This window comes from Eumetopias jubatus, unplaced genomic scaffold (assembly GCF_037043125.1).
Source record: "Eumetopias jubatus isolate StellerSeaLion01/CBP00866 unplaced genomic scaffold, mEumJub1_p1.0 scaffold_14, whole genome shotgun sequence".
Taxonomy (NCBI): Eukaryota; Metazoa; Chordata; class Mammalia; order Carnivora; family Otariidae; genus Eumetopias; species Eumetopias jubatus.
Window position 1 is genome coordinate 93,277,829 of NW_028274820.1, and position 21,834 is coordinate 93,299,662.

General features: G+C 41.3%; 1 protein-coding gene across 1 annotated transcript in view; it reads right to left on the reverse strand.

Moving 5' to 3' along the window:
• SVOPL (SVOP like) overlaps window positions 1-21,834 on the reverse strand; it is a 69,592-nt gene that overhangs the window by 13,014 nt on the left and 34,744 nt on the right. The window contains exon 13 of the mRNA XM_028106354.2: window positions 9,612-9,701. Coding sequence (XP_027962155.2) covers window positions 9,612-9,701 — 90 coding nt within the window. The remainder of the gene's footprint in view (window positions 1-9,611; window positions 9,702-21,834) is intronic.

The window sequence follows — 21,834 nt, forward strand, 5'->3', positions numbered from 1 at the left end:
ATACATAGGAAGGATTCTCACAAATCCATGTTTTAAAGACTGAATTGAAAAATGGGAAGGACCCTGAACAGGCAAGCTAAAAAAAGATAAAATACCCAATTAAAATGTGAAAAGAACATTCAGTCTCATTACTCACCAAAGAAAGACTAATTACAATGACAAAAAGATATCATTTATTGCCAGTGAGATTTGCAAATACAACAAAGACTAACAAAACCGGTTGACAAATATGTGAAGCAGCAGGACCTTCCTCACTTGTACAACCTTCCCAAAGAGAATGTTAGCACAATGTATCAAAATGGAAAATGAGCAGACCCCTTGACCTACCTACAATTTTTAGGAATTTATCGTAAAGGATGCTCATTACTGTTATTTGTGTTAGAAAAATATCAAGAAGTCTAGACATTTAACAATACAGAAATGATAAAGTAACTGAAAAGTTACTTTTGGAGTATACAAAAGAGGATATATTTTTCAACATGAATACAGGGGTTGACTTTTTATTGATATGAAAAATGTCTGCAACATATTACTGCATGCAAAAAGCAGGCTATAAAAAGTATATGAAAGTTTCTCTTCACGATGGCAACATAGGAGGATCCTAAGCTCACCTCCTTTCATGGATAGACCAAATCTACAGGTATATATGAAGTAATTTCCCCCGAAAGAAATCCATAAACTAGCTGAGCAACTCCTACAGATAGGGCAAACAAGAAAAAAACCCACATCAAAAAAGTAAGAGAGGCTGAGACACAATCTTGCCCTAAACCCCACTCCCGGTGCATCCATCACAATCAGGAAGGAGCTTAGAACTCCAAGCTTCTCCCTGAGGAGCTATGGGTTTGAATCCCACATGTGACACCCCAACTTCTAAGACATGCACCTGAGAGATGAGCCCCCATAACATCTAGCTTTGAAAGCCAATGGGTTCGTATCCATGAAATCCCCACAGCCACAGAAAACTGAGAAACCACTCTTCAAGGGCTCACATGAACTCACCTGGCCAACCGCTACACCCCTAACCCCCTATACACCCCCTCTCCCCAGCCAGGGCCCAGTGCAGAGGCAGCCCAGTGAAACACATGCAGTCTTTTTATGAAAGAGGCCTATTTGCTTATTGTAAAGCATCACCCTGATAGGCAAGCAAGCATCTACTTGAACACACAGCTAGGAATCTACTGAAATACTCTCCAAAGATTGAGACCAGCAGGTACCAACTTTACACTCTCCCTTAGCCTTGCTCCAGACATCTGGTATCTCCAAGGAAGGAACTTGTGCACATATCTGGTGCCCTAGTTTTTGTGGCTCATGCCCAGGGGACACCTCCTGATCACCTGGATGTGACAGCTAGCAGGGCTGACATTCCACAGGACTGTAACCAACAAAGAATTCTTAACCAGCTACACTGCAGGACATAGCAGTGGAGAGCTAGCAGACTGAAACTCCATCTTTCTGAAAAGGGGGGCTATTAGCTTATCTTCATAGCTTCAGCCTGAAGGTAGGTTCCTAACTCAATACTAGACATCAAGCGGCCAACTGTATTCCTCTCCAGATACTTTAGGGGGTGGGTGCTATCTTCTCCCTCTCCCCCTGGCTCACTCCAGGTCACCAGTATCTCCAGGAAAAGAGCTTAAACATATGTCTGCCCCAGTTTTGGTGGCTGCCAGCCAGGGGCACCCCTGGATCACCTGGTTCTGGTGGCCAACAGAACTTATGTTCACGGGTCTCATAGGACCCCAACCAACAGAAACAGTTCTAAACTGGCTGTCTGAGGCAGAGGTGCCCTCACCCAGAGTACAGCGCACACAGCAAACGGAAACACAGCCCCAGAGGCCTTTGCATTTATCTTCAAGCTGTGGCCTGAGGGGCAGGCTTCACCTTCAACCAACATTTAGGGGCTGACTACAATGCTCTCCAGAGATGGAGACCAGCAGACACCAGCTTCACCCTCTCCCTCTGCCCCACTCTAAAAGTAGTAAAAGCAACTACAACAATCTGTTAATGGATACTCGAGACAAAAGGTTGTTAACTGTGACATCAAAAACAGAATGTGGAGGGGAGTAAAAAACGTATAGCCTACGAATGAGTTCAAATTTAAATTATTATCAACTTAAACTCTTAGTTTCATTGATCTTTTCTATTGTCTTTTTAGTCTCTATTTCATTTATTTCCACTTTGATCTTTGTTATTTCCCTCCTTCTACTAACTTTCTGTTATATCTGTAAGAAGTCTTACATAAGCCTCACAAGTCACAAAGCAATAACCTAGAGTAGGTACACAAGATAAGGAATCCAAGCCTACCGCTACAGATAATGATCAAATCACAAAAGCAAGAGAATAAGAAGGAACAAAGCCAGAAAATAATGAATGAAATGCTAATAAGTACATACATATCAGTCATCACTTTAAATGCATGGATAAGAAAATAAGACCCCTCTGTACGTTCTCTACAAGAGACTTATTTCAGATGTAAAGACACACATAGACTCAAAGTGAAGGGATGGAAAAAGATACTCCATGAAAATAGAAAGCTGTGGTACCTATATTTTATCAGACAAAATAGACTTTAAGACAAAGACTATAAGAGACAAAGAGACATAATTACATAATGATAAAGGGATCAATCCAACAAAAGGATATAACATGTGTAAATATTTACACACTCACCACAGGAGCACCTAAATATACAAAGCAAGTATTAACAGATCAAAGACAAAACAGACAGCAATAATAGTTAAGAGACTTTAATATCCCACTTTCAATGATAGGCTGTCCAGACAGAAAAATCAATAAGGAAATACTGGCCTTAAATGACACCTTAGACCAGAAGAACTTAACATATATACAGAAGATGCCATCCAAAAGCAACAGAATACACATTTTTCTCAAGCATACATGGAATATTCTCCAGGATAGATAATGTGATAAGCCACAAAACAAGCCTTAATAAATTTAAGAAAACTGAAATCCTATCAAGCACCTTTTCCAACCCAAATAGTACGAAACTAGAAGTCAGTTATAAGAAGGAAATTGGAAAGGGCACCTGGGTGGCTCAGATGGTTAAGCGTCTGCCTTCGGCTCAGGTCATGATCCCAGGGTCCTGGGATCGAGTCCCGCATCGGGCTCCCTGCTCCTTTGGAGCCTGCTTCTCCCTCTGCTTCTCTCTCTCTCTCTCTCTCTCTCATGAATAAATAAATAAAATCTTAAAAAAAAAAAAAAGAAGGAAATTGGAAAATTTACAGGTATGTTGAGATTAAACAACATGCTACTGAACAGCCAACGGGTCAAAGAACAAATCAAAGGAGAAATCAAAAAATACCCTGAGACAAATGAAAATGGAAATACAACATAGCAAAATTTATGGATATAGCCAAAGTAATTCTAAGAAGGAAGTTAATAGTGATAAATGCCTACATCAAGAAACAAGAAAAGTCTCAACTAAAAAACTTAACTTTATACCTCACGGAACTAGAAAAAAGAATGAACCAAGGCTGAAGTTAGTAGAAGGAAGGAAATAACAAAGATCAAAGTGTAAATAAATGAAATAGAGACTAAAAAGACAATAGAAAAAAATCAATGAAACTAAGAGCTATTTTTTTTTAAACTGACAAACCTTTAGCTAGACTCACCAAGAAAAGAAGAGAGAGGATTCAAATTAAATCAGAAATGAAAGAGGAAATGTTATAAACAAAATCTTAAAGAAAAGGGGAGGGGGCAGCCTGGGTGGCTCAGTCAGTTAAGCGTCTGCCTTCAGCTCAGGTCATGATCCCAGGGTCCTGGTATGGAGCCCTACCTCAGGCTCCCTGCTGAACATGGAGCCTGCTTCTCCCTCTCCCTCTGCCACTCCCCCTGCTTGTGCTCTCTCACTGTCAAGGAAATAAATAAAACCTTGGGGGGGGGGGAGGAAATGTTACAATTGATACCACAGAAATATGAAGGATCATAAGAGACTACTATGAACAATTATATGCCAACAACTTGGACAACCTAGAAGAAATGGATAAATTCCTAGAAACATACAATCTACTAAGACTGAATCATGAAGAAATAGACAAAGGGCGCCTGGGTGGCTCAGCTGGTTAAGCATCTGCCTTCGGCTCAGGTCATGATCCCAGGGTCCTAGGATCGAGCCCCTCGTGGGGCTCCCTGCTCAGCGGGGAGTCTGCTTCTCCCTCTCTCTCTGCCCCTCTCCCCCTTGTGCTCAAGCTCGGTCTCAAATAAATTTTTAAAAAAAAGACAAGTAATGAGGGGTTGGTAAAGATATACAGAAAACAGAACACTTGTTTACTGTTGGTGGGAATAAATTGGGATAGCCACTATAAAAACCAGTACAGAACGTGAAAAATAGAACTATGCTGTGATCCAGCAATTCCACTTCTGGGTATTTATCTAAAAGAATTGAAAACACAAATTTGAAGAAAAATACATACTCCCACATATATTAAAGCATTATTTACAATAGCCAAGACATGGAAACAACATATGTCCATTGATGGATGAATGGATAGAAAGAATATGGTATACATATACAATGGAATATTGTTCAGCCAAAGAAAAGAAGAAATCCTGGCACTTGCAACAGCATGGATGGACCCTGAGGGTATTATGTTAAGTGAAATAAGCAGACAGAAAAAGACAAATACCATATGATGTCACTTATGTGTGGAATCTGGGGAAAAAAAAAAAAAAAAAACCCAAACTCACAGATACGGAGAATAGATTGCTGGTTGCCAAAAGCAGGAGGTCTGGGGGGGGGGGGGTGGGTTGTGCAAAATGGGTAAAGAGCGTCAAAAGATACAAACTTCCAGTTATAAAATAATTCCCGGGGATATAATGTACAGTGTGGGGACTATAATACCATATTGTATATTCAAAAGTAGCTGAGAGAATAAATCTTAATTCTCATCACAAGAAAAATGTGTGATGGATGTGAACTACACTTATGGTGGTGATCATTTCATAATATATACATATACCCAATCATTATGTTGTACACCTGAAACTAGCATGTTACATGTCATTTATATCTCAATTTTAAAAAGTATATGAATTGTGATATTTAGGTACAATGTATATACATGTACATACACCTGTTCATTCATACATACATACAGTTAGAGTGAAAGAACTTCATTAAAATATTTGTATTTGTGAGGTTCCCAGGTGGCTCAGTTAGTTAAGAGTCCAGCTCTTGATTTCGGCTCAGGTCATGATCTCAGGGTCGTGAGATTGAGTCCCACATCAGGCTCCACACTCAGCAGGAGTCTGCTTCTCTCTCACTCTCTGCCCCTCTCCCACCTTGCACTCTCTTAAAAAAACTTAAAAATAAAAAAAATAAAAATAAATTTTTGTTATCTCAGATAAAATATGAGGTAGTGAAATTTTAACTCAAACTTGTAATTTTCTGTGTTTTGGTGTAGAAGAAAAAAAATCACATGGAAATCAAGCCATTGAAAATACAAATAAACACAAGCCTATTTATGACCCACAGAACACTGACAAAAACCCTCTCCTTGACCAAACTCTAGCCAGACTGCTCTAAGCCTCTTCTCACCCGGGCCCCAACCTTGGTCTATAAAAGACCAGAACAAACACTAGCCCAGTTTCTAACAGCTGAAGGCCACATCCCCAGGATGACCCTCCGTTCCCCTTCATGTGTCTACATGAGAAACTCAAGTCTGCCCCCCAAATTTACTGTTTGTTCCAGTCAACACCTGGAGATAGGACCTTTGTCTGGGTTTCACATGGGCCAAACCCCTCCTTTCCACTTTTTGCAATTTTTCACTTCCCTTAGTCTACTATCCCACCCTCGCATTCTCCCTGTAAAACGCATCACCCTCTGTGCAAACAAAATTTGGATTCAGTTTGCCCTAGGCTCTTTTTCCCTATTGCAATAGTTATTACTGACCAAAATACGTCCTTGCCCCTCGAACTAGTGTCTAGCTTTGTTTATCTTTGACAATATACACGTACGGTTTCTCAGTAAGTGTAATGCTTATTAGTGGGGCGCCTGGGTGGCTCAGTCAGTTAAGCATCTGCCTTTGGCTCAGGTCATGATGCTGGGGTCCTGGGATCGAGCCCCCCTTCTGGCTCCCTGCTCCGCAGGGAGTCTGCTTCTCTGCCCCCCTCCCCCAGCCCCCCGCTTATGCTCTCTCACTCAAATAAAATCTTTTTAAAAAGTATTGCTTATTAGAAATCACTTATGAAAATATAAAATGCATATTTTTTCATTCCCATTAACTTGTGAAGTGCTGTATACAATCTTATGCATTGATTCATTGGGTTTCCATGTAGCTAGTCAGGTTATTTGACAGGACAACAAAATCACTGCTTAGCTGGGACAAGGCAATTCAGGCTTTTTGAGAGCCCTGAAAGATAAATTTTGGCTTTCAGCCTTAATTATGGTAGATTTTTTTTTTTCTGGGCAGAAATGTAAATTTTTTTACGTAGTTTCTTCCTTCATCTTTCTAAGAGAAACATTTTCCAGAATTCTAAAATCTCTTTTCACCGGAGAACATGGCAACGTGAGATTAAAGCCTTACCATAAGCTTGTTCTGCCCTGGCCCTACCCACCCCCACAATTCACTATACAGAAACCAGAGTGCTCTTTTCAAAATGCAAAACTGATCGTGTCACTTACCTGCTTAAAACCCTTACATTATTTCCCACTCCTCCTCAGGAAAAACTCCCAAGTCCTCACGATGCCTATAAAGCACTTTCTCTCCCTGCACGTGTCTCTGTTCTGCTCATCATGGCTAGTTTCTGTTCCTGGAACATACATATCTCTGTGGCATCTCCAGGCCCCTGTACCAGCAGGCATCCTACTTGAAACGCGATTTCTCTTTGTCAGTTGTCAACTTCTCCTATTTCCGGTTTCGACTCCAATGTCACCTTGCCGGAGAGGTTTTGCCTAAAAAGACCTGTCACCACTTTGTTTCACTATCATATTACCTCCGAAGCACTTATATAATTTGAAATTATCTTATTTGCATATTGGTAAATTTCCAACTTGAACGTCAGTCTCTTGAGAGCGAGAATCTTGTGTTGCTGTGTTGCCAAATGCTTAAACAACAGCCTTCCCCCGAAAGTCTTCTGCTACCATTTGCTGATGTCCACGGTACAAATACTACCACCATGGGTAATTTCAAGATCTGATGTGACATCAACCAGCCCGCAAAATGGCTTGAAAACTTAACAGTTCGCTTGCACAAGCCAGTGGAGACCAGCTCCGACCCACCACTGGAACCTCGTCTGGCTTCTTTACAGCTACCAATAAATGGAACTGAATCCAGGGACAGAGTAAGTGGGCAATAAATGGTGACTGAACGTTGAATTGGAATAAAAGAACTCTTAATTCTATTCTATCAGATAGAGATTGTAGCTAGTTGAGTCTTTTTGTGTGTGTGTGTGTGTGTGTGTGTGTGTGTGTTTTAACTGCCAAACTGTATGTAGAATTTGCAGACAAGTACTTTGACGTCAACTTGTTGAATGGGTCATTATAAGAGGTTCCTAAATGCAGGGCAAAAAGAGGAGGGGGAGGAAGGGGAGGAGAAAGAGGAAGCATTAAGTGAAAGTAAAGCTTATCTCCCAGTTGGTATTTTCCCTGTGGATGGCCTGGCCTCCCAGAACGCAGTCCACAGGCCAATCTCAGCAGGTTCGTTCGGAGTACTTGTTAGAACTACACTGGTGGTCCCATACGCAGCATCAGTCTCTGGGTGGAATCCAGCAATCTTGTTATCCAATTACGCCCTGTAATTCTGATATGCGCTCAAATTTGAGAACCACGTCCAAAGGAAGGCGGACAGATTATCAGCTCCCGAGAATGACGCCAAGGCAGACTATCTGCTTGGAGCAGCTCACCCCACCCCAAACCCAAGCAAATATCCTAGGAGTGAACAGATCTTGGATTCTGACCACCCATTCCAAATTTGTTAAGAAAGCAAAACATCCCAATTGCACCGTGATCAAAATACTAGACTTAGAAGTATTTTGTTATTGAGAAATATTTATTTGAATATTTAGCATTTGGCCTTCATTATTAGTGATCATTGCTATTAGGGAACATTTATTGAGTGTTTACTATGTGTCAAATGTTGGGCTAAGTGCTTTCCATGTATTAATCTTTCCATGTATTAATACTCAAAACAAACCTATGTGGTGAATGCTATTATTGACCTTTATTTTACAAATGAGGGGGACACAGAAAGAAGAGTGATTCAATTGGCTGCAGGATGCTAAGCAGATCAGAGCCTATGGCCCCAGAAGACCTGGACCCAGTTGGTGATCTTTCCTGATCCACAAAGCCACCAAAAGCTGTGTGGCTTCTAGGGTAAATACCCACGAATACCCAAAAGACAGGTTTCAAGCGGTTGAGAGAGAGATACAATTTCTACTTAAAGATCAGAAAATAAGATCATCCAGAAACAGGATTAGTATTTTACTTGTCTTTTACCACTATACTTTTTTTTTCTGAAAATGGTGAAAGCAGGGTAAAAAAAAAACTTTGAAAACCACTAAACAAAAGCTGCCCTCATTTTTCCTTAAGATGAGTGGGAAACACTCCAGAAATAGTTAAAAACAAATGAATAACCGTCTAGTGGTAGCAAAATGTGTTAAATTATAGGAAATACACCTGACAGTCTGCTCGGCCCACAACAACCCCTTTCCTTTGAAAACTGCATTTTCCCAGCTGCACGTGTAAGATAACCTTGACTCCTGGCCACAAATGATTGAGCTCAAGTATGAACATCCGACCAGACCTGGCTAGTGAGAGTCCCTTTTCAGGGATGCAGAGAGAGTGCATCCATGTCTTCTGGTGGCTGGATCTAAGGATCCACGTTTGGGATTCCTGGGATGGCCAAGTACACAGAGAAGCACAGCACACTGGTCTGCAGGGAGAGGAGAGGAAAGCCTGAATGCTCAGAAAGGTGAAGGAGTACCACGGAGCCAGACAGACAGGAAGAAAGGGCCTGGGTCCCTATCACCTCCACTGCTCGGACCCTCCCAGAGCCTAGGCTCACTCCATCTTTTTACTGCAGCCAGCTCAGGTGGATTTCCATTTCTGTGCCCAAAAAGAGAAGGACCAGTGCAGACAGGGCTCAGCCCCTCTGAGGAAACATGACCACGTTGGTCACCATATCTGCCTCTGTTTCCCTCCAGAAACAAGGGTCCATCCATGAGTCCAGGCCGCCCCTGGCTTTTACCCCAGCCCATACCTGGTTTGCCCTAGCACTAGACTCACCTTCCCTGCACTTCCGTGCTCTGTTTCTCAATTTTACCCCTGGACAGGATCAGGGCTCAAACCCATTCTCATTCAACTGCTCAAGCTCCTCATGTCCTCCCTTTCTTTTCCATTTTACTGCAACAATGCCCAACAAAATCCAAACCCTACACGCAATGAAATACATGCTATTGACCAACTACAAGCCTGGAAATGTTTACTTAGCCTCTCTCCCTGCCCAAATTCACCAAACAATGGGAAAACAACCCCTCAAGAAAATTCATTACATAAACAGAAATCCCCAGTTAAACCCTTAACTTGAAGGAACCCAGTGCCCCACTTTTCCCATCTCCTTTGGACTCATCCCCCTACAGACACTCCTGGGCTGTACCTGGGATGTAAACGGTGCCACCATTGCACCAGTCCGACACAGGGAACCACCGGTCCCCATCCCCAAAGCACGTATCATCGTGGGGTAGACCTGGAGGGAGGCACATAGGAAGCATTGGTTAGCTTGGACTCCTACTTTCTCAAGTCCTCTGCCCTTCCTCCCCCAGCCAGGGGGAGGTATACATCAAACACCAGATACTCTATACAGGTATGTAGGATATGAAATACAGGACATTTGTGTTCTCAGGCACACAACTTTGAATTTTTAAGTATCAGAAAAATAAACACTTAGAAATTATCATTTAATGACCAAATTCCAAAATATGTTTAATTGAATATTCCAAATATAATTTCAAAAAGGTAAGCTCTGGAATCAAAGAGAAGCCTTCCATTTCAGATCTATAAATGTATAAAGTGGTCCCACCAGAAGTAAAGAAAATCCTCCCCAAGGGACACCTGGGTGGTTCAGGTGGTTAAGCATCTGCCTCCTGGTTTTGGCTCAGGTCTTTATCTCAGGGCCGTGAGATCAGTGCAGAGTCTGCTTAAGACTCTCTCTCTGGAGGGGCGCCTGGGTGGCTCAGTTGGTTAAGCATCTTGTCTCCACCTCAGGTCATGATCTTGCAGTCCTGGGATCAAGTCCCATGTCAGGCTCTCTGGTCAGTGGAGAGTCTGCTTCTCCCTCTCCCTCTGTGCACGTATGCTCTCCCTCTCACTCTCAAAAAAAATAAAATCTTAAAAAAAAAAAAGATTTTCCCTCTCCCTCTGCCCCTCCCACTCATGCTCGCACACTTTAATAAATTTTTAAAAAAGAAAAAAGAAAATCCTCCCCAAATGATGATTCAGTGAAACTTCTAACACAATGAAAAGAATTGACAAGCATGCCGGGTACATGCAACATCATTCATGACATTCTTGTTGCTGAACCTTATGACAGAGGGGCACCTGACTGCCTTAGTCAGGAGAGCACGTGACTCAATCTCAGCATACTGAATTCAAGCCCCATATTGAGTATGGAGCATAATTTTTAAAAAATAGAATTTTATGGCATTAATCTACTTTTAAAAAAGATTTTGAGAGAGAGCATAAACAGGGAGGAGGGACAGAGGGAGAGGGAGAAGCAGGCTCCCCACTAAACAGGGAGATAGATATGGGGGCGTGGACCCCAGGCCCCTGGGATCATGACCTGAGCCGAAGGCAGAGGCCCAACCGACTGAGCCACCCAGGCGCCCCCATAATCTACTTTCTTGATGTAACTTTCTTACACTTATTACAAGACTTCATTGATCTGTACTTCCTTAATTCTAAGCTCTTCTAGGAACTGGCAGAAGTGGTTTTTTTTATTTTTTATTGTTATGTTAGTCACCATACATTACATCATTAGTTTTTGATGTAGTGTTCCATGACTCATTGTTTGTGCATAACACCCAGTGCTCCACACAGAACGTGCCCTCTTTAATACCCATCACCAGGCTAACCCATCCCCCTACCCCCCTCCCCTCTAGAACCCTCAGTTTGTTTTTCAGAGTCCATCGTCTCTCATGGTTCGTTTCCCCCTCCGACTTACTCCCCTTCATTCTTCCCCTCCTGCTATTTTTTTTTTCTTAACATATATTGCATTATTTGTTTCAGAAGTACAGATCTGTGATTCAACAGTCTTGCACAATTCACAGCGCTCACCATAGCACATACCCTCCCCAATGTCTATCACCCAGCCACCCCATCCCTCCCACCCCCCATCACTCCAGCAACCCTCAGTTTGTTTCCTGAGATTAAGGATTCCTCATATCAGTGAGGTCATATGATACATGTCTTTCCCTGATTGACTTATTTCGCTCAGCATAACACCCTCCACGAACTGGCAGAAGTTTAATAAGCAAATAGTACTTAACAATTTATGGGGAGAATGCTTTATGAAAGAATGGTTTTTCAAAACTCAAGAATTCTCTTAAAGCTATATAATACCAATACTTTTTAATTTATTCACTAAAGCAAAGCACATAGCCTCTTTACTTGGTCACATTTTGTTAAGCACCATCTGTCAAATGAAAAGTCAAGAAGCTGTCTGGCCTCAGTGGACACTGCTGTATTTTTAAGAGAAGGTCTGGGAGTGGAGTGCCTTTTTCAAGAGTTTTTCTTTTTCCAGAAAATGAAGCTGCTGGATATAACTGAAAACAATGGACTCAGACACATAATGATATCAGAGTTAAGAAAATAAGTCTTTTGTTCCTGTTTTGACAATTCTGAGTGGAATAATAGAAGGCAATCATCTTTAGGTACACGCTTTTGATTTTTTTAGAAAGTATCAAAATATTTACTTAGAAATGACCTTTTAAAATAATTTATTCCAAAATATGTTAAGTTGAATATTTCAAATGTAACTTTAGAAGCACACTGTATTACACAGATCAAATATGTCAATTCCCTATTTTTATCTATATGGGGAGAAAAGAGTATTTTTCTGCGGCTTTAATGGTTTGGACAGGACATATCTGTAAGCTGAAGAGACTTCTATGTTTCCTGAGATGAAAACAAATGCAGCCCCCACCCCCACCCCCCGTACTCTGCTTGGACTGCCCTCCTTGGGCGAGTATGCCTCAGGCCCAGTGCACTGGTACCCTTCCCCAGAAGACCAGCGGAAACCCCCACCCCCACCACCACATCTCCTGACCAGAGAGTTCTCAAGGCTTCTATTCTTGTGGAAATAACATCAGGTCTCATTTGACAGGTGACCAGAGCACACCTAGTTAAAACCCACCACATTCTGGCTAAGGACCAAACACTGCCCACTGCAGGCAAGGAGCCTCTGCAGACGACTGGCCTGAAGGACAGAGAAGCCAGCACACAGCAGCAGAGTGCACGCAGCACATGCCAGAGATACCTAAAGGGCCAGGCCCTGGACACCATAGGACCCCTTCTTCATAAAGCCATTACTCTCAGGAGTAGGAAACCTAACAGGCTCTTCTAACACAGAATAAGACAGAGTTAGACAAAATGTCAAGATGGAGGAATTCCTCCCAAATGAAACAACAAGATAAGCTCAGGGCCACAAATCTAAGTGAGACACATGTAAGTAACATGCCTGATGGAGAATCTGAAGCAACAATTTTAAGGATACTCATTGGCTTTAGAAGAGAATGGAAGACTTCAGGGAGGCCCTTACCACAGAGATGAAAGAGTTAAAGAATCAGTCAGAAATGAAAAATGCAGTAACTGATAATAGAAACAGACTGAATGCACTGAACAAGGCTGGAGAAGCTGAGGAATGAATGAGTGATACAGAAGATAAAATAGAAAATAATGAAGCCAAACAAAAGAGAAAAAGAACAATTATAGATGAGAATAGACTTAGGAAACTCCATGACTCCGTCAAATGCAGTAACATCAGCATCCTAGGAATTCCAGAAGAGGAAGGGAAAGAGAAGGGGGTGAAAATTTACTTGAGGAATTAAGAGCTGAAAACTTCCCAAATCTGGGGAAGGAAACAGGCATCCAGATCCAGGAGGCACAGAGAACGCCCATCAAAATCAACAGCAGGCCAACACCCAGACATATTGTAGCTAAATTTGCAAATACAGTGATCAAGAAAAAAATCCTAAAAGCAACAACAAAAAGAAGTCCCTAACTTACAAGGGAAGACCCATAAATCTAGCTGCAGAGGTCTCAACAGAAACTTGGCAAGCCAAAAGAAAGTGGCATGATATATTCTAAGTGCTGAGTGGGAAAAATCTGCAGCCAAGAATACTCTCTATCCAGCAAGGCTATCATTCAGAATAGAAGGAGAGAGAAAGAGTTTCCCAAACAAAAACTAAAGAAGTTTGTGACCACTAAACCAGCCCTGCAAACAATATTGAAAGGGATTCTTTGAGTGGAGAGACCAAAAGTAACAAAGAAAGGAACAGAGAAACTCCAGAAACAACCACAAAACCATAAAATGGCACTAAATACATTTCAAAAATTACCCTAGACGTAAATGGACTAAATGCTCCTATCAAAAGACAGGGTGTCAGAATGGATACAAAAACAAGACCCATCTATATGCTGCCTGTAAGAGACATAATTTAGACCTAAAGACACCTGCAGATGGAAAGTGAGGGGATGGAGAAACATTTATCAGGCAAATGAGTGTCAAAAAAAGGTCAGAGTAGCAGTACTTATGTTGGACAAACTAGATTTTTTTTTCTTTAAATTTTTTATTGTTATGTTAATCACCATACATTAGTTTTTGATGTAGTGTTCTATGAGTCATTGTTTGTGCATAACACCCAGTGCTCCACGCAGAACGTGCCCTCCTTAATACCCATCACCAGGCTGACCCATCCCCCCACCCCGCTCCCCTCTAGAACCCTCAGTTTGTTTCTCAGAGTCCATAGTCTCTCATGGTTCATCTTCCCCTCTGAACTAGATTTTAAGCCAAAGACTGTAACAAGAGATGAAGGGCACTCTGTCATAATAAAGGAGTCTAACCAACAAGAAGATCTAACAATTGTAAATATTTATGCCCCCAAAGTGGGAGCACCCAAATATATAAAACAATTACAAACAAAGGAACAAGCATGGGGAAGGAGTCATGAAGTGGATGACCATGGGACTGGGTTTTGGCTGGAACACACATGAGGTTCAGATGAAGTTGCCTCTTTCTGAAATGACAAGGAGGAGTAGGAGATCTAAATTCCGTCTGGTCCCAGGAATACAGCTAGACAGTTATCAAACCATTCTGAACACCTACGAACTCAACAGAAGATTGAAGAAAAGAATAGCAACAACTCTCTGAACAGAAGAGCGACCACTTTCTGGAAGGTAGGACGTGCGGAGGAGTGAATCCGAGGCGATATTCGGGAGGATAGACGGCGGGGGAGGGGGCTTCCAGCGGCCGCTTCTGGCAAGTGCTAGAGCCGCGGAGCACAAAATCGGACCTTTTAGAAGTCGGCTCCACGGAGGGACGTCGCTCCAGTGGCTAAGCGGGGGGTGGAACCCTCCCGGGACAGTGTGGTCTCAGGACCTCAGGGTCACAGAAAGACCGGGGGAGCCTGAGTGCGGCAGAGCTCCCAGGTATCAGAGCAGGGAAGCCGGCTGCAGAGACGGAGCCGAGGCGCGGGCTCTCAGCTCGGGGTGGCCATAAACCGTGATCCGCGGCCCAGTCGGGCCACTGCTCCTCCAGCAGGGACCCAACAAGCGGCAGAGCCGGGGAGACTCCTCTTCCTCCCCTGGGAGGAGCGGCGCGGGAGCGCACCGCAGGGATCTGCTGGGTTTGGAGACTCCACACGGGGTCGGGTGCCAGACATAGAAACGCTCGGTCACAGGCCGGGTGAGCACGGAGTGCGGCCGGAGACCGGGGAGACGGGAGTGACTGCTTTTCTCTGGGGGCGCACTGAGGAGCGGGGCCCCGAGTTCTCAGCTCCTCCGGGCAGAGATTGGGAGGCCACCATTTTCACTCTCATCCTCCAAAGCTGTACCGAGAGCTTGCAGGGAACAAAAGCTCCCGAGAGCAAACCCGAGCTGATTGCTTAGCCGGGACCGACAAGGGCGGGGCAATTCCGCCTCCGGCAAAGACATTTGCGAACCACGGCAACACCCCCTCCCCCAGAAGATCAGCAAAGAACAGCCGGCCAAGACCAAGTTTACCGATCAATGAGAATGCAGAACTCCAGCTCTAGGGGAATACTGCACATAGAATTCATGGCTTTTTTTTTTTTTACCATGATTCTTTAGTCTTTCAAAGTTAATTTTTTTAATTTTCTTTTTTCTCTTTTTCTATTTTTTTTTATTTTTCTTTTTCCCTTTTTCAACCAACATCTTAAAGATTTTTCATTTTTAGAGTCATATTCTATCCCTTCATTGTAGTTAACCCTATTTTTTGTATATATATAAGTTTTTCTCTCTTTAAAATTTTGGGATACAGTTTCTTCTAACAGACCAAAATATACCCTAAATCTCTGGTATATGGCTTGTTCTAGTCTCCTGCCTGATCACATTCTCTCCCTTTTTTTGTGTGTGTGGTTTGTGTGTGTGTGTGTGTGTGTGTGTTTTGTTTTGTTTAAATTTTTCTGCTTTTTTCAACCAACTTCTTATCAATTCCTTTCATAAAATCTTTTATAATTTTCATCTTTACCATCATATTCCATCCCTTCACCATAGTTACTCTTATTTTTGTACCTATATAAGTTTTTCTTTCTTTAAAATTTTGTGAGGCAGTTTCTTCTAACAGACCAAAACATGCCCAAAATCTAGTGTGTGGCACTGATCTATTCGCCAGCCTGATCATATTCTTTTTTCTTTTCCCCTGGTTTCAGGTCTCTTCTGATTTATTTAGTGTATATTTTTCTGGGGTCTATGTTACCCTGTTAGTATTCTGTTCTCTCATTCATCTATTCTCCTCTGGACAAAATGACAAGATGGAAAAACTCACCTCAAAAAAAAAAAAAAAAAAACCAAGAGGCAGTACCAACTGCCAGGGACCTAATCAATACGTACATTAATAAGATGTTGGAACTAGAGTTCAGAAGGACGATTATAAAGATACTAGCTGGACTTGAAAAAACCATGGAAGATACTAGAGAATCCCTTTCTGGAGAAATAAAAGAACTAAAATCTAACCAAGTCGAAATCAAAAAGGCTATTAATGAGGTGCAATAAAAAATGGAGCCTCTAACTGCTAGGATAAAAGAGGCAGAAGAGAGAATTAGTGATATAGAACACCAAAAGATGGAGAATAAAGAAGCTGAGAAAAAAGAGATAAACTACTGGATCACAAGGGCAGAATTCGTGAGATAAGTGACACCATAAGATGAAACAGTATTAGAATACTTGGGATCCCAGAAGAAGGAAGAGAGAGAGGGGGGCAGAAGGTATATTGGAGCAAATTATAGCAGAGAACTTCCCTAATTTGAGGAAGGAAACAGGCATCAAAATCCAGGAGGCACAGAGAACCCCACTCAAAAAAAAAAAAATCAATAAAAATAGGTCAACACCCCAACATCTAAGAGTAAAACTTACAAGTCTCAGAGACAAAGAGAAATTCCTGAAAGCAGCTCGGGACAAGAGGTCTGTAACTACAATGGTAGAAACATTAGACTGGCAGCAGACCTATCCACAGAGACCTGGCAGGACAGAAAGGAATGGCATGATATATTCAGAGCACTAAATGAGAAAAATATGCAGCCAACAATACTATATCCAGCTAGCCTGTCACTGAAAATAAGAGGAGAGATAAAAAGCTTCCAAGACAAACAAAAACTGAAAGAATTTGCAAACACCAAACCAGCCATACAAGAAATATTGAAAGGGGTCCTCTAAGCAAAGAGAGCATAAAAGTAACATAGACCAGAAAGGAATAGAGACAAAATACAGTAACAGTCACTTTACAGGCAATACATTGGCACTAAATTCATATCTTTCAATAGTTACTTTGAATGTAAATGGGTTAAATGCCCCAATCAAATGACAGGGGGTATCAGATTGGATAAAAAAACAAAACCCATCAATATGGTGCATGCAAGAGACTCATTTTAGACCCAAAGACACCTCCAGATTGAAAGTGAGGGGGTGGAAAACCATTTACCATGATAATGCACATCAAAAGAAAGCTGGGGTGATAATCCTTATAACGGACAAATTAGAAGACTATAATAAGAGATGAGGAAGGACACTATATCCTACTTAAAGGGTCTATTCAACAAGAGGATCTAACAATGTTAAATATCTATGCCCCTAACATGGGAGCAGCCAATTATATGAGGCAATTAATAACAAAAGCAAAGATACATATCAACAATAATACAATAATAGTAGGGGACTTTAACACCCCCCTCACTGAAATGGACAGATCATCTAAGCAAAAGATCAACAAGGAAATAAAGGCTTGGACCAAATGGACTTCACAGATATATTCAGAACATTCCATCCCAAAGCAACAGGATACACATTCTTCTCTAGTGCCCACGGAACATTCTCCAGAATAGATCGCATCCTAGGTCACAAATCAGGTCTCAACTGGTACCAAAAGACTGGGATCATTCCCTGCATATTTTCAGATCACAATGCTTTGGAACTAGAACTTAATCACAAGAGAAAAGTCAGAAAGAACTCAAATACATGGAGGCTAAAGAGCATCCTACTAAAGAGTGTGAACGGGTCAACCAGGAAATTAAAAAAGAATTAAAGAAATTCATGGAAACAAATGAAAATGAAAACACAACTGTTCAAAATCTTTGGGATGCAGCAAAGGCAGTCCTCTTGCCTTTCTCAAAAAACAAGAAAGGTCTCAAATACAAATACACAACCTAACCCTACATCTAAAGGAGCTGGAAAAAGAACAGCAAATAAAGTCCAAACCCAGCAGAAGAGAAATAAAGATCAGAGCAGAAATCAATGAAATAGAAACCAAAAGAACAGTAGAACAAATCAACGAAACTAGGAGCTGGTTCTTTGAAAGAATTAACAAGATTGATAAACCCCTGGCCAGACTTATCAAGAAGAAAAGAGAGAATGACCCAAATAAATAAAATCATGAAAGAGAAGAGATCACAACCAACACCAAAGAAATACAAACAATCATAAGAACATATTATGAGCAACTCTATGCCAGCAAATTAGACAATGTGGAAGAAATGGATTCATTCCTAGAGACCTATAAACTATCAAAACTGAACCAGGAAGAAATAGAAAACCTGAACAGACCTATAACCACTACGGAAATTGAAGCAGTCATCAAAAGTCTCCCAACAAACAAGAGCCCAGGGCCAGATGGCTTCCCAGGGGATTTCTAGCAAACATTTAAAGAAGAATTAATACCTATTCTTCTGAAACTGTTCCAAAAAATAGAAATGGAAGGAAAACTTCCAAACTCATTTTATGAGGCCACCATTACCTTGATCCCAAAAACCAGAGAAAGACCCCATCAAAAAGGAGAACTACAGACCAATATTCCTGATGAACATGGATACAATAATTCTCACCAAAATACTAGCCAATAGGAGACAACAGCACATTAAAAGGATTATTCACCATGACCAATGGGATTTATTCCTAGGCTGCAAGGTTGGTTCAACATCTGCAAATCAATCAATGTGATACAATACATTAATAAAAGAAAGAACCACATGATCCTCTCAATAGATACAGAAAAAGCATTTGACAAAGTACAGCATCCTTTCTTGATTAAAACTCTTCAGAGTGTAGGGACAGAGGGTACATACCTCAATATCATAAAAGCCATCTGTGAAAAACCCACAGCAAATATCATTCTCAATGGGGAAAAACTGAGAGCTTTTCCCCTAAGGTCGGGAACATGGCAGGGATGTCCACTCTCACCACTGCTATTCAACATAGTATTAGAAGTCCTAGCCTCAGCAATCAGACAACAAAAAGAAATAAAAGGCATCCGAATCAGCAAAGAAGAAATCAAACTCTCACTCTTTGCAGATGATATGATACTTTATGTAACAAACCCAAGAGACTTGATCCCAAACTGCTAGAACTCATACAGGAATTCAGTAAAGTGGCAGGATATAAAATCAATGCACAGAAATCAGTGGCATTTCTATACACCAACAACAAGACAGAAGAGAAATTAAGGAGTCGGTCCCATTTACAATTGCACCCAAAACCATAAGATACCTAGGAATAAATCTAACCAAAGAGGCAAAGGATCTGTACTCAGAAAACTACAGAATACTCATGAAAGAAATTGAGGAACACACAAAGAAATGGAATAATGTTCCATGCTCATGGAGTGGAAGAAAAAATATCGTGAAAACATCTATGCTACCTAGAGCAATCTACACATTTAATGCAATCCCTATCAAAATAACATCAACTTTTTTCAGATATGGAACAAATAATCCTAAAATTTGTATGGAACCACAAAAGACCCTGAAGAGCCAGAGGAATGTTGAAAAAGAAAAGCAAAGCCGGTGGCATCACAATTCCAGACTTCAAGCTCTATTACAAAACTGTAATCATCAAGACAGTATGGTACTGGCACAAAAACAGACACATAGATCAATGGAACAGAATCGAGAGCCCAGAAATGGACCCTCAACTCTATGGTCAACTAATCTTTGACAAAGCAGGAAAGAATGTCCAGTGGAAAAAAGTCTCTTCAACAAATGGTGTTGGGAAAATTGGACAACCACACATGGTCCAGGATGAAACTGGACCATTTCTTTACACCACACACAAAAATAGACTCAAAATGGATGAAAGACCTCAGTGTGAGGCAGGAATCCATCAAAATCCTTGAGAACACAGGTAGCAACCTCTTCAACCTCAGCCGCAGCAACTTCTTCCTAAACACATCGCCAAAGGCAAGGGAAGCAAGGGCAAAAATGAACTACTGGAACTTCATCAAGATAAAAAGTTTTTGCACAGCAAAGGAAACAATCAACAAAAGCAAAAGACAACTAACAGAATGGGAGAAGATATTTGCAAATGACATATCAGATAAAGGGTTAGTATCCAAAAATCTATAAGGAACTTATCAAACTCAACACCCAAAGGACAAATAATCAAATCAAGAAATGGGAAGACATGAACAGACATTTGTGCATAGAAGACATCCAAATGGCCAACAGACACATGGAAAAGTGTTCAACATCATTCGGCATCAGGGAAATACAAATCAAAACCTCAATGAGATACTACCTCACACCAGTCAGAATGGCTAAAATTAACACGTCAGGAAACAACAGATGTTGACGAGGATGCGGAGAAAGGGAAACCCTCCTACACTGTTGGTAGGAATGCAAGCTGGCGCAGCCACTCTGGAAAACAGTATGGAGGTTCCTCAAAAAGTTGAAAATAGAGCTACCCTACAACCCAGCAATTGCACTACCGGGTATTTACCCCAAAGATACAAATGTAGGGATCCGAAGGGGTACGTGCACCCTGATGTTTATAGCAGCAATGTCCACAATAGCCGAACTATGGAAAGAGCCAAGATGTCCAACAACAGATGAATGGATAAAGAAAATGTGGTGTGTGTGTGTGTGTATACACAGACACACATATACATACCACACAATGGAATATTATGCAGCCATCAAAAAAAAATCTTACCATTTACAACAATGTGGATGGACCTAGAGCATATTATGCTAAGGGAAATAAATCAATCAGAGAAAGACAAGTATCATATGATCTCACTGATATGAGGAATTTGAGAAACAAGACAGAGGATCATAGGGGAAGGGAGGAAAAAAATGAAACAAAATGAAACCAGAGAGGGAGACAAACCATAAGAGACTCTTAATCTCAGGAAACAAACTGAGGGTTGCTGGAGGGGAGGGGGGTGGGAGGGATGGGGTGGCTGGGTGATAGACACTGGGGAGGGTATGTGCTATGGTGAGCGCTGTGAATTGTGTAAGACTGCTGAATCACAGACCTGTACCCCTGAAACAAATAATATATTATATTTAAAAAAAAAAAAAGAAGATAGTAGGAAGGGAAAAATGAAGGGGGGAAATCGGAGGGGGAGACGAACCATGAGACTATGGACTCTGAGAAACAAACTGAGGGTTCTAGAGGGGAGGGGGATAAGGTGGGGGGATGGGTTAGCCTGGTGATGGGTATTAAAGAGGACATGTATTGAAGGGAGCACTGGGTGTTATACGCAAACAATGAATCATGGAACATTACATCAAAAACTAATGATGTAATGTATGGTGACAAACAAAACAAAACAAGATAAAAGACTCCACTAAAAAACAAAACTACAGGCCAATATCTCTAATGAACACGGGTACAAAAATTCTTAATAAAATACTAGCAAATAGAATCCAACAGTACATTAAAAGAATCATCCACCACTATCAGGTGGGATTCATTCCTGGGCTTCAAACGTGGTTCAGCATTTGCACATCCATCAACTGGATACATACACCGCATTAATAAAAGAGTAAGAACCATAGGATCCTTTCAACATCCATTCATGATAAAAACCCTCAACAAAGCAGAGTTAGAGGGAACATAACTCAACATAATAAAGGCAGTATATGAAAACCCACAGCTAGTATCATTCTCACTGAGGAAAATTGAGAACTTTTCCTCTACAGTAAGGAACAAGACAGGAATGTCCACTCTCACCACTGTTATTTAACATAGTACTGGAAGTCCTAGCCTCAGCAATCATACAACAAAAAGAAATAAAAGGCATCAAAATTGGCAAGGAAGGAGTCAAACTTTCACTATTTGCAGATGTGATACTCTATAGAAAACCCAGAAGACTC